Below are 12829 nucleotides of genomic sequence, written 5' to 3' on the forward strand. Positions count from 1 at the left end.
AGATTAAATTTTGCAGTTGACACCTAAAAGAAGAGAAAGAAGTGTGAAATGACACCCGGAAAGTTCCATTGGCCTGATAAGATCTCTTGCCACTTATATCTATTGACCAAACTAGGGGATTATCTAGAAAGTTATACCCTAGAATTTGAGAAAACAATTAGGGAGTGATAATCCACACTCACTCTTTTAAACCAGGACTTTTTTTTTTTTTTTTACTGTTTGGTCCCTGAAATATAATTCCTTTACTGATACAGAATTTTCAGGAACTCAGGAAGTTATACCGTGATCCCAGACCATAGACAAAACCTTGCATGTGTGTATATGTGCATTTTTCTAGGAGGAAGGTCTGTAGCTTTCCTGAAAGTCCCAGTGAAGGCTATGATTAAAAAACAAACACTGCTCTGGAACCAATTATCTGACTTCTTTTCCATTACCAAGGAATGCTTGTTCCATTGTGAGGCTGAGTGTTGGTGACTATTGGCCTCAGTGGTTCAAAACCACATTTGTTCAACAAAGCAGCACAGCAACATGCTTATGGGGTGTGAAAGTAGGATACAGACTTTCTGAATTCTGGGAGAGAACCATTTTTTGTCTGTATGCTTATTCACTATGAAACTGGAAAAGTAATACCATGGTGTCTTAAAAGTTATTATCATTTTTTAATTGTATGGAAGGTAGATATTTGGCCTGTACTCTCCTTATTCAGTACTTTTGACCCAGTCTATGAACCTGGGAAACTCATTTTAATTTCCCTGTGCCTTACTTAGTATCTTTACTAGCAATGGCTGTTGTAATAGTTTATAGCACCTACTGTATAGAGATGCTGTGAGAGATAATATAGTATTGGTTGATCCTTGAGCTCTTCAGGAAAAACATAAATACTAATTGAAGTAGAATAGTGATCCTCAAAAAACCCACTTGTAGAAGATTTTCTACAAGCTGTACAGGATGCTCTCCCTTCATGTCCCCAGGGCTGTGAAGTAGGGAGTAAAGGAGAGGGTCACTGTGCTGACCATTAGTGATCACGGTCTACTTTCAAACATTGGTAGAAATGGAGACAAACAGCAGCTTCCACTTATCTAGTTAGACAATAAACACTGGCAAAGCATCTGGGCAACAGCTGATCCAAACGACATTTACATTTAGCTTAAAGGATGGAGATGAGACAATATTGGGTGTTAGTGTTGAATTGGAGGTGCCCAAGCCTCCCTGAAGTTCAGTGATCTTATGGACTTGGAGGCAGTAATTGCCCAATGTTGCTGTCATGGATGCTGAGATATTTTATTTTGCATAAACATAATCACTCGAATTACTGGTTCTAGGGGAGAGAATAGTAGCAAACTGAGGTTCCCTTTTTATTAGAGCCCTGGTATGGCATTGGGTAGGCAGAGAGAGAGAACTCAAGGATGTGTTAAAAACTCTGACATTCAAGTATCAGATCTCCCAACCCAAGGGTGATTTGCTTAGCCCATTGAAGCAGCATTTTATTTTATTTTATTTTATTTTATTTTATTTTATTTTATTTTATTTTATTTTATTTTTAGACAGAGAGAGATAGCACATAAGTGTTAGAGAGGGGGCAAGAGAGAAAGAATCTTAAGTAGGCTCCAAGCTCAGCACAGAGCCAGATGCAGGGCTCAATCCCATGACCCTGGGATCATGACCTGAGCCAAACTCAAGAGTTGGACACTCAGCCAACTGAGGCACCCAAGTGCCTCGAAGCAGCATTTTAAATAATACAGCTCCCACACTTTTCTTCCCCCACCACTATTAGATCAGCTTGGCCACTACATGAATATTTTCAGAGATCTGATGATAGGGTCAAAGTAGCATATATAGTTTCTCAATTTATGCCCACTTCCTTCTGGTAAATGTTGACACATAATTAAGTCTTTTCTTGAGATTTTGTAAAGTTTTAAATGGGTCTTACTTCTTACCGAATGTGAAAAAAGAGTATGGTGTTCCTTTAGCCCTTGGCACAGTAAATTCTCCTACTTTAAGCTGTTTTCAAAAATATTTTGAAAACCACTAAACATATGCCTTAAACATACAAAAAACCAGATATTTTGCTGGAGGAAATTAACTGCCAGAGAAAAGAGCCTAAAGAAATTTAGGACTGAGAAGAAGAAAAAAAATATGTATAAAACTAAAAACAGAAAACAGCCTAGCGGGTCTTACCAGCTTTGATATTAAGATGCAGTATACAGAGGCAACCTACTTGAGAGAAACTTACTTTATTCTCCAAAGATTTCAAGGTATTATGAGGGAGATGATGGAAGGTATACTTCAGTATCGTCAATGGCTTGCATAATATCTCTCGGTTATTATCCCACGTGTACCTATGTGTGCAGGTATATGCAACCACATACACATTACTTACATCTATTTGGTATGTCCTTTTAGGTATCAGTGTATTATATTTTATCAGGGGTAGTTGTAGGGTTTTGTTGAATTAACTGGAAGAAAAAAGAAGTACAAAAATATTAATAGCCAAATTTATAGAGCACTTATTATATGCCAGCATATTTATAGGGTACTTAAATGAAGTATATCATTTAAACTCCACAATGACCTGAAAAGTTTCAGTTCTAAGGTGATTTAATTTTAGAGATGTATACTGTGAGGCCCAGAGAGATTAGGTAACTAGACCACAGGTACACAGCGGATACCCGTGGTTAAGCCCAAGTAGTCTGTCACTAACCAGGACATGAACTGTTACTGTGTGTGCACCTGCTGTTTGCCACCACACCCTCTCTGGCAATTACTGGTGGCCAGTGTTTCCTCTGGTGATTTTCCTATTACTCAGAGAGAACCGTGAATATTAAGGGAGCTTGAAACTTCCAGGAGGGCATGCCCTTTCTCCTCCACCACCACTCTGGCCCTCTTAGATAACCTCATCACTCATGTATTAGATTTCCCAGAACAAGGTCTCCAGACTTTTCTAGGACAGATTATACTTTCCATTCCCCTTAAGAGTTACTAGTAGCAAGCAGGAGTGTTCTGTAGCGAGAAAGCTTAGCTTCTGCTCTCACAAGCCTAGAGTCTGTCCATGGTGCCTTACTCAGACATGTTCACACTGGAAAACCACTAGTGTTCTTCAGAGTGGACATCCAGGACGAGGAGGAGCACAGAATCGAGGGCATAGCCCTGGTCTCAGCTCTGCTACTCAGATTTGTTACTAACCTTTCCTGGAGGTCACTTTTTTCATCAGTAAATTAAGAGAGAAAGAAATAACATTGAGCACTGGTCATTATTCACAGTGTCTTAGTGTCTTCTGGTATGATATTCACTCTTCTTGGTGGTCTTATGAGGCAGATAATATCCATGTTAGCAAGTGAGGAATGCTAGGTTTTAGAGAAGATAACTGTCCAAGGGCATGGTGTGACACCAGAGCCCATTTTCTGCCCATCGTGGACACCCCTCAGTAGATGACATCTGAGCCTCCTTTTAGTTCTGCATTGGAACAAATCTGTAACTGAGTTTTACAGTGACTATGGAATAGTGCAAATGATAGGCATCCCTTAAGCTTAGAAAGGATAGTTTTAGGATAAGTACAAAGAAATATTGATATACATTTCATACAAGTTTGGGAAGCTTACAATTTAAAATGTAGCATGTGTTGAAATTTTCAGGTTAGTTTGAGAACAGTTTAGAGAAAGCAAAGGGTGATGATTTCTCCTAAAGGAAGTGAAGGACTATTAAACTTTGAGAAACAACCATGCTTTTCCACAAAGTTTGCCCTGGAGTCACCTCTGATACAAAACCATTGGTTGCAAGAGCCTTTATAAAGAACACTTTCAAGTTACAAGAAATTTAGAAAATGGTCTTTGAGAGATATCAGCCAAAGACTGAAATTTCATTCAGACTTAAATGGCTGAAGCGATACAGGTATAAATCAGAGATATCATATGATTTCTTCACTTTCTTTATGAGGCAAGCCATGCCATATTTTAATATACCTTCTCAATAGTGACTCAAGTATTTGCCTCTGAAAAATTTTGCCTAGTCTAAGAACTTAAATGAACTGGTATACCAGTGGGATGAATAGAGTTTAAATGATAAGCTGGTTCATCTTATATATATAATCAAAATTAATTCTGTTTTAAAATTCATCTTTAAAAACATTTGAAAGAATGTCCACAGAGAGTTAAGTTGTTGGAAAAAATAAAATTTAACTCCTTTCCCAATATTTTGAAGCAATTGAGATTATCGAATGTTGGTGCTGGAAACTATCTTGACCCTTTAGGACATTCAGTTCAATCCCCTTCATTAATAAACGAGTCAACTGAGGTCCAGATATGTGAACTAATCTGCCTAATATCACACAGTTTGTTAGTTGCTGACACTGACATTGGACTAGGCTCCAGATCTCCTGGGGCCAGCCCAAGTCTATTTCATCACACTTTGTTATTGTCCCTAAATAAACCTAACCAAAGCTACAGTAGAGAGTCACACAGGTTAGTTGAAGGAACCCTGGAGGTAAGTTCATCTTCCTCATTTTTACGGTTGAGACATCTATGACTCAGAGAAGGGGAATGACCTGCCCAATGTGGCAGCAGGATTAGAATCCAGGTCTTCCATCGCTGAATATCGTTCTTTCTCTACAACTTTCTTACTGCCTCCAGGCTTTGCCAGAAGCAAGGTGCTATATTGTCATTTCTGTTGGGTGTTTTTTTCACTGAAAAATTGGATCAATACAATTGGTTACCAATAAAATTGCTATTTTTATTTTTATTGTGCATAGTTGTTCCAGTTAAATCAGAGTTGGCAGTTGAAATTTTGGAGAAAGGCCAGGTTCGGTTCTGGATGCAGGCTGAGAAGCTATCTGCCAACACCAAGGTCACCTACATATTTAACGACAAGGAGATTTTTGAAGGGCCGGTATGTTTTACGCTTTTTAGATTCTAAACTTACCACTGTAGAATGTACTGAGGAAGCCCTATTAAGATGCGGGTAGGTTGTCATGAAAACCACTGAGCATGGAGTGGTGGGGTTTAATCATTTCATATGTTAAAAAAAAAAAAAGGAGAGGAAAATATAGATCGACTATATCATATTATCCAAACTGGGACACTTTTGAGAATGAAAGAGGGTTCTAGTAATAATTTTTCCAGGACAACAATCGAACCAAAACTGTCCCAGGCAAACCAAGAAGTATTGTTACCCGTGCAAATGGAGCTGCTCTCCTGAGAAGTCAGAGGAGCAAGAACGCTTAACTAAACTCACATACTCCCATCAGAAACCCCAACAGCAACTTGGTTCTTCACGGAGGAAGAAATGGCTTCTATTATTCTGATGGCTCAGAAAAAATTACAGTAAAAATATCTTTCATTGGTCTTCTGGTTAAAATGCAATACATTTTTATTGTAAGAAAAACTTTAAAGACTCAGAAGAATCACAAATTCTTACAGTTTTGTAATACACATATCAGTTTATACTTCTTGGTCTGATTCTATACTTCTGTGTGTGTATGTCTATTGATATCTTATTTACATAGGTAGTTGTGTATATCTACTCTTTGCTTTGCTTTCAACACATAGTTTCCATAGACAGAGTTACAACATCTGCACTTTATTTGTCCTCCCTAGATATCAGTAGAGCCAGGATCAGGCCAGCACTCGGTGGTACTGAAGAATTTGGGTTTAGGAGCTCTGGCTCTTACCTGTGCTATCATGGGTATGAATGAGAGACTCAGAAGATGGGAGAGAAGTGTGACTTGTGGCCAATATTAACAACCTGTTCTCCTTTCATCAAGATATGTTTTTAAAACATTTCAGAATTCGTTAGTGAAGGGGAGAATGAATCACATAAATAGCAAAAGAATATGTAATGTATTTCTTTTCAACTCATTTAGCAACTGTGTGTAGAGCCCGAATAGGTCACACAGAGTCCACTGTGGCCCATCTTCTCCCTGTTTTCAGAATATTCTCATTGACTGTGTGCTCATCACCTGACCAATGGAGGGGAAGGAAAAGCAGTGTTGGCATCACCCTCTGACCACTCATGCACACGTGCACATAGACACACTCCCCTTCATGTGTTCGCACACGCTTTCATGTTGTTGCCCACATACACATATGTACCCTGAACGTGGAGACCTGCCCATTGTCATCGAAATTAGTTCTTATACTATTTCATTGGGTGGAAATTACAGTCTTAGGCTAAGTTCCTTAGAAGGACAGTCTGAAATAAGTTTCTCTTCCAATTGATTTATGGGAGAGTACTCTCAGGAGTGGGGATTAGGGAAACAAGCTAAGGTAGATGACAGCTAAGCAAGAATGTGGTCTCAGTTGGAGACTGGCTTCCTTCAGGGGAAGCTCTAGGGCATGAATTGCAGCACAGAGTTGATCCCAGACGTGAGCCTTCATTCTGTGACAAGTTATAGGAGAACTTTATTAATTCTAATCCATTATAGAACTTGTGCTTGTATGCCAGAGCTAAGATTTATCTTTACATTGAAAAGAAGTTGCCTAAGCAGTATGATAAAATAAGCACAGTTCAGTAGGGCAATTTCAGTTTATTAAGAACAAATGGACTTCAAATGCTTTGGAAGCATTTTTATTCACATGTTAATTCAGCAGATACTTATTAATTGCCTGCTATATACCATGCATGTACAAGATGCTAGGGATATAATCATGAATGAGCCAAAACACATCTGCATGCTGCCTATTTTTTGCATTGTTCTGCTAATTGAAGCCAATGTAATCTGGAAGGTAAAATGGGAATCTAAAAACACGTTTTTGACAAAATTTGTGACTTGGGATAATAAAAATTTATTTGTATTTAAAAAATTAAATTTCAGAGATTTTAGTAATCATTTCTGGTCAAGGTCATCTATTCCATGTAATGTTTTCCTTTTCCTGGGCACAAGATTTTGAAAGCTTGCATCTAAAAAAAGTGTGAACAAGAAATTGTGTTAACATGATTCTTTGGAGTTTGTGTTTATTCTATCAGGCATCCTCATCCTATCTAGCTCACTGATTTCTGTTTTCCTTTTCACACTGAAGAAATATAAGATGCATGTTGACCGAAACACTGGCATAATTGAAATGTTCATGGAAAAGCTACAGGATGAGGATGAGGGCACATACACTTTCCAGCTTCAAGATGGAAAAGCAGTTGGCCATTCTACTCTTGTTCTCATTGGAGATGGTACGAATTCTGTGAAACATCAGCTGAAAGACTTCCCTGCTCCCTTCAATGCAAACACTCATGGCACAAAAGTAGTCACGTGGAAGGCAGTAGGAATTGCTTCTTGTATTTCAAAGTTGGAATCCAGTTTTCAGTTAATACTTTCCATAATACTTCATTTCATAGACACCAGATTTATCCTTAGCCCACAAGGAAGACTGCAGTTCAGTCATCTCATATATAAACAAGTATTTATTACTAAAATTCTCCAGTGAAGGAGACTGCAACACAGCCAAGTCTGTATATGTATCTCAGAAACGATGCTCCTACCTTATATTGTGTACTTACTTTAAATTACTTAAGAAGAAAAATATGCAAAAGTAGTGTATGCCAAATCAATTAGTCATACTTTAGAACTAGATTATATGTCAGCTGCCATAAGCCACTGTAGAAACCACCAAGATGTAAAATGTGGCATTTAGCAAGTGTGGCATTTGGGAAGGTTGGCCAGATCTCTACATTTGCAACTTCCGATACTGCTTCACTATTTCCTAGCGCAATGACCTTAAACAATTTACTTAACCTTTCTAAGCCTACTTCTTCATCATGAAGACTTACAACAAATAGGGGGTCATGGTATATGAGTGTTATAATAATGAGTACAAATCACTTAGCACGGTGACTGGCATATACATTTATACCACTCAACTCAGTTTCATACTTCTTTCTTTTTCAATCTTTAGTTTATAAAAAGCTCCAGAAAGAAGCTGAATTCCAGCGGCAAGAATGGATCAGGAAACAAGGTAAAAATGGGCAGTGAGTAAAAAGAATAACTTCAATTTCTTGAACAAAATATTCCAAGATTATTTCCATAACAAGTTAAAATGCATTATTTTTGCTTATGTTACTAATGCCCTGGTAAATAAAAAATAATTGAAAATATTTATTATTAAATATGTATCCATTTAAATATTTGAAAATTAATCTTGAATTTTAAAATATCACTTCACACATGTATCGCTTTAGAATTTAAGAATGAGCTTTGATTTTGCATTTGTGGTTAATAGGGTGATTACTGATGTCATTAAAATTTTATAGGTCCTCATTTTGCTGAGTATTTGAGCTGGGAAGTGACTGGTGAATGTAATGTACTATTAAAATGCAAGGTAAGAAGTAGATAAGTTTTTAATATTTGATATAAGGGAAATAAAGATAAAATAGAATGTGAGAAAAGGAAGATCAATTTTTCATCTCCTCCATTTGAACCAAAATGCTAAGTGACACATTCTTACTGTTGAATGTTACTGTAATCATTGGTTGGTAAGAAGCATAAAGTAAAATGAAACATAAAATAAGATAAAACAACATAAAAATATGGGAAGACAAGATGATGGCTCCTATTCATTACACCTTAGCAAATAAGGACTGGCTCTTCTTTTCTTTTTTTTAAGACTTTGTGGGTTTTTTTTTTAAAGCTTTTTAATGTTTATTTTATTTTTGAGAGAGAGAGAGGCAGAGACAGAGTGTAAGTAGGGGAGGGGCGGAGAGAGAGGGAGACACAGAATCTGAAGCAGGCTCCAGGCTCTGAGCTGTCAGCATAGAGCCCGACGCGGGGCTCAAACTCACAAGCCATGAATCATGACCTGAGCTGAGGTGGGTTGCTTAGCTGACTGAGCCACCCAGGCGCCCCAAGACTTTACATTTTTTAGAACAATTTTAGGTTCACAGCAAAATTGTAGGGAAGATATAGATATTTCCCATATACCCCGCCCTGTCCGCACAAATGTACAGCCTCCACCTACCTTACATCCCCCACCAGAGTTGCACATTTGCTACAATTGATGATCCTACACTGACACATGATAATCACCCAAAGTCCATAGTTGACATTAGGGTTCACTCTTGGCATTATATATGCTATGGGTTTGGACAAATATGTAATGACTTGTATCTACCATTGTAGCATCATTCAGAGTTTTTTCACTGCCCTAAAAAGCAAAAAGCCTCTGTGCTCTGCCTATTCATTCTTCCCTCCCCACTCCCAACTCTTTAAAAATTATTAATCTCAGAAGAATCTCACATGGTCTTTGTTTCAGGCCAAATGTGCATTCTAACTAGTAGATCTATTCCACGATCATTCTAGATACACTGTCCTTCCCTGGAAATTTAGCAATTTCGTATCTATATTCTGTGACTGGTGCAACCTTTGAGTATTGGCTAGCTCAGAGGCTGGTTCTGGAACCAGCATGCTGCCAGGAGGGGAGAGGTTTGATGAAGAGTGTACAGCTCTCATTAGGCCTTGGGAAAGATTTAGAGGAAAAAAGGCTATATCACACCCTTAATCATTTTATACCTTGGCACATGGTGTGTTCAGCTGAGTGAGTCACCAAAATGTTTTGGACAGGGAACTGCTGGATGAGGTCGGAGTGTAAAGGTCATGACAGCAGACAGTGGCTCCAAGTAGAAGCATGGATCTGGCATTTGGCACTAGCAAAGCCAGAACCCAAGTGCCCCCGTCTCTTCTAAGTCTGATGAAAGTTACAGAAACATCAGTCTTCCAGAAAGGTGTCTGAAAATTAAATTCTAGGCTTTAGTCTCAATGGAAATGGCAAAGCTTCCTAAAAACAGTTTCTCAGGCAGCAGCCAAAACCCTCTCTCTCCTCCTGGCTGTCCACTGCCATACAGCCCCTGGCTCACTTTCTCCTCCACAACTGCCCACCCCGCAAACCACCCTTTCCCAGGGGCCCACACATCTATCCTGCTTCTTTCTGTACTACCCACCTGTTGTACTAGCCTTTTGGGATGTGAGCTCCGGTGTCCTGTTCTGATGTCTTTCCTCAGGAGAATCAGCCCTTTGCCCAGATTCTGAACAACCATGGAAGCCTAAAAATAGAATCTAGATATTCATACATTATGCACTTATGCTGTTCCAGTGCCTGTTCCTTATGCTGTTTCAGCTTCTCCGACAAAATCCTTTCTCTAGTCCCAGCTTAGTCATCTTTTCTGTAAGACCTTTTCCTTCTTTGTGCAGGTAGAATGAACCTTCCTCTGTCTTCCCATAGCTCTTTGTTTCATTATTAGAGCAGTTTAGGCGCATTTAGCAATTTATATATTCATTATAGTTAATGGAGTATGTGTAACTAAACATTCAGACTCATGAGACTATCATGGACCCCATTTGGAACTAGTCTACTCAAAAGAATATAGGACAAGAACCCCAGCATGCCTGCAAAGCAGAGCTGGGCACTCCTCTCCTGCAGGAATCCACGCCACCATTTTCTTCATCTGTTTGTCATATAGTTTGTTATATAGTTATATTTCCTCTTTGGGGACTTGTGTGTGCATTTCTTCAGTTGTTCAGTGGGGTCTTAAGGATTGTTCTCTTGATTTGTATGAAGTCATTACTTTTTTTTTAACGTTTATTTATTTTTGAGACAGAGAGAGACAGAGCATGAACAGGGGAGGGGCAGAGAGAGAGGGAGACACAGAATCTGAAACAGGCTCCAGGCTCTCAGCTGTCAGCACGGAGCCCGACGCGGGGCTCGAACTCACGGACCGCGAGATCATGACCTGAGCCGAAGTGGGACGCTTAACCGACCAAGCCACCCAGGCGCCCCTGAAGTCTTTACTTTTGACACAATATTAATTACACAAGAAATACAAGAATATAGTCTTCTTTGTAGAAAATTTAAACATTGTAGATAAAGGTCAAGATCCCTTTAACTGTACGAGTTTGAAACTTATGATGTTATGATGTATGGATATAGGATTTAAATGAGTTTCCTCAAAATTGCTAAGCAATTAATTTACTAAACCATACTTGATGGTTTTTAACTAAACTTACTGTGAGGATCAATTCACAATATATACATACATCAAATCAATATGCTATATACCTTAAACTTACACATTGTATGTCAATTGTATCTCAACAAAACTAAAAACATTTTAATTAAAAAATGTTTTCACAAACATACTTCCCTTCCACACTTCTTTGCAAAGCTTCAGTCATCTTTTTAAAAATATTTAGATATACATTGGGGCTTACTCATTCTGTTCTTTTGATAAAGCCATTTGTTTTTGTGACACAGGCTATATTTTAATGTGATGGGATGTGTCTTCTATGGTTTTCAGATATTTATTATTTATTTTATTTAAGTATACATGTTAACATGTACATATCTATTCTTTTCTGTCCACCAGACAATCTTAAAGTCAATTTTTACTGCTAGAAATAGGTGCTATTGATTTAGGTTTATTCATTTGTATCCATTTTATTCTAAACTCTTTGCCAATTAAAATTGCTTTCAATTGATCCCTTCGGATATCTATGCCTTCTGGAGTGCCTGGGTGGCTCAGTCAGTTAAGTGTTTGACTTTGGCTCAGGACACGGTCTCAAGGTTCATGGGCTCGAGCCCCGTGTCAGGCTCTGTTTTGACAGTTCAGAGTCTGGAGCCTGCTTCAGATTCTATGTCTCCCCCTCTCTTTGCCCCTCCCCTGCTCATGCTCGCTTGCTCTCTCTCTTTCTCTTTTTCTCTCTTTCAAAAATAAATAAACATTAAAAATTTTTGAAAAAAAGAAATCTATGTCTTCTAATTTCATGCATTTCTTCTATCCAATGCTACATTAGAAACTAGTTTTGTAAGAGCAGCATTCCCTTACTTCAAGAAGTATAATTATGGCTTTTCTTCCAGGTGGCAAATATTAAGAAGGAGACTCATATTGTGTGGTACAAAGATGAAAGAGAGATATCAGTGGATGAAAAGCATGACTTTAAGGATGGCATATGTACACTGCTTATAACAGAGGTAGGTGACTATAAATGTGAAATGTAATTTATTAGTTCTGTACCCTACATTCTTCTAAAAAAGAGATAAGATTCTGTATTCCTTGACTCCAGGCATTTGTTACCTTACTTCTAGCTGCTCCAAAGATCCGTGCCCTGACATCACCCCAAAAATAAACAAACCATAGGAACACAAAAACTCTCACTTTGTGATAATGCATGGATTTGTCAGATATCCAACCAATATTGGCTAGACACCACAACTCTGGCCTCTCTAAGCTACTTCTTTTCATAGATGGGTGAGGGGCAAGGCAATTAAGTAGATTCTTCTTGGTTTGCTCTTAAGCCTCATGATAACTTGTTCCCTCAAAGTACAGAGACATCAGGCATAGTATTCATGTAAGTATAGGGTTTTACCTCCTTTTTTGTCTAAAAGGCCATATCTTTCAAATATATGTGATCATTAGTTTTTAATATGAAGGAAAAGTAAAGAATAAGGACTTCATAGCCTTAGAGGGTGAAAAATCAGGACCGCTAGCTGGTGAAATGATGATGGACACGTTTGTCTGTGAACTCTTCATTGCTCACAAAGCCAGATGCTTGTTTAATGTGTGATTTGATGGCAGTTCTATAAACCAGAGGACCTTAAGAGTGCAAACACGGTACTCTGAGGCTGCTGGAAGCTGCAGTGTGGTGTATCCATCCCCCCCTTAGTTTTCCAAGAAAGATGCTGGGATTTATGAAGTTATCCTGAAAGACGACAGAGGAAAAGATAAAAGCAGACTGAAGCTTGTGGATGAAGGTCAGTCCACCAACTGGGGGGGTCCATTTTGTGTGTTCTGTGTACAGGTTACCAGACTGGTGCATAAGGCTGAGTGACAACTGAAGTCCTGCTGTGTTTGTCCACAG

The 12829-nt window shown here is 38.5% G+C and overlaps 1 protein-coding gene across 3 annotated transcripts in view; it reads left to right on the plus strand.

The window, feature by feature from the left end:
- The window catches only part of MYOM1 (myomesin 1), a 157600-nt gene that overhangs the window by 131019 nt on the left and 13752 nt on the right, over window positions 1-12829 (plus strand). For all 3 annotated transcript variants that reach the window (XM_045041627.1, XM_045041626.1, XM_045041628.1), the window contains 6 exons: window positions 4745-4881; window positions 7011-7155; window positions 7878-7937; window positions 8233-8300; window positions 11829-11942; window positions 12635-12722. In XM_045041627.1, coding sequence (XP_044897562.1) covers window positions 4745-4881; window positions 7011-7155; window positions 7878-7937; window positions 8233-8300; window positions 11829-11942; window positions 12635-12722 — 612 coding nt within the window. The remainder of the gene's footprint in view (window positions 1-4744; window positions 4882-7010; window positions 7156-7877; window positions 7938-8232; window positions 8301-11828; window positions 11943-12634; window positions 12723-12829) is intronic.

This window comes from Felis catus, chromosome D3 (genome assembly GCF_018350175.1).
Source record: "Felis catus isolate Fca126 chromosome D3, F.catus_Fca126_mat1.0, whole genome shotgun sequence".
NCBI lineage: Eukaryota > Metazoa > Chordata > Mammalia > Carnivora > Felidae > Felis > Felis catus.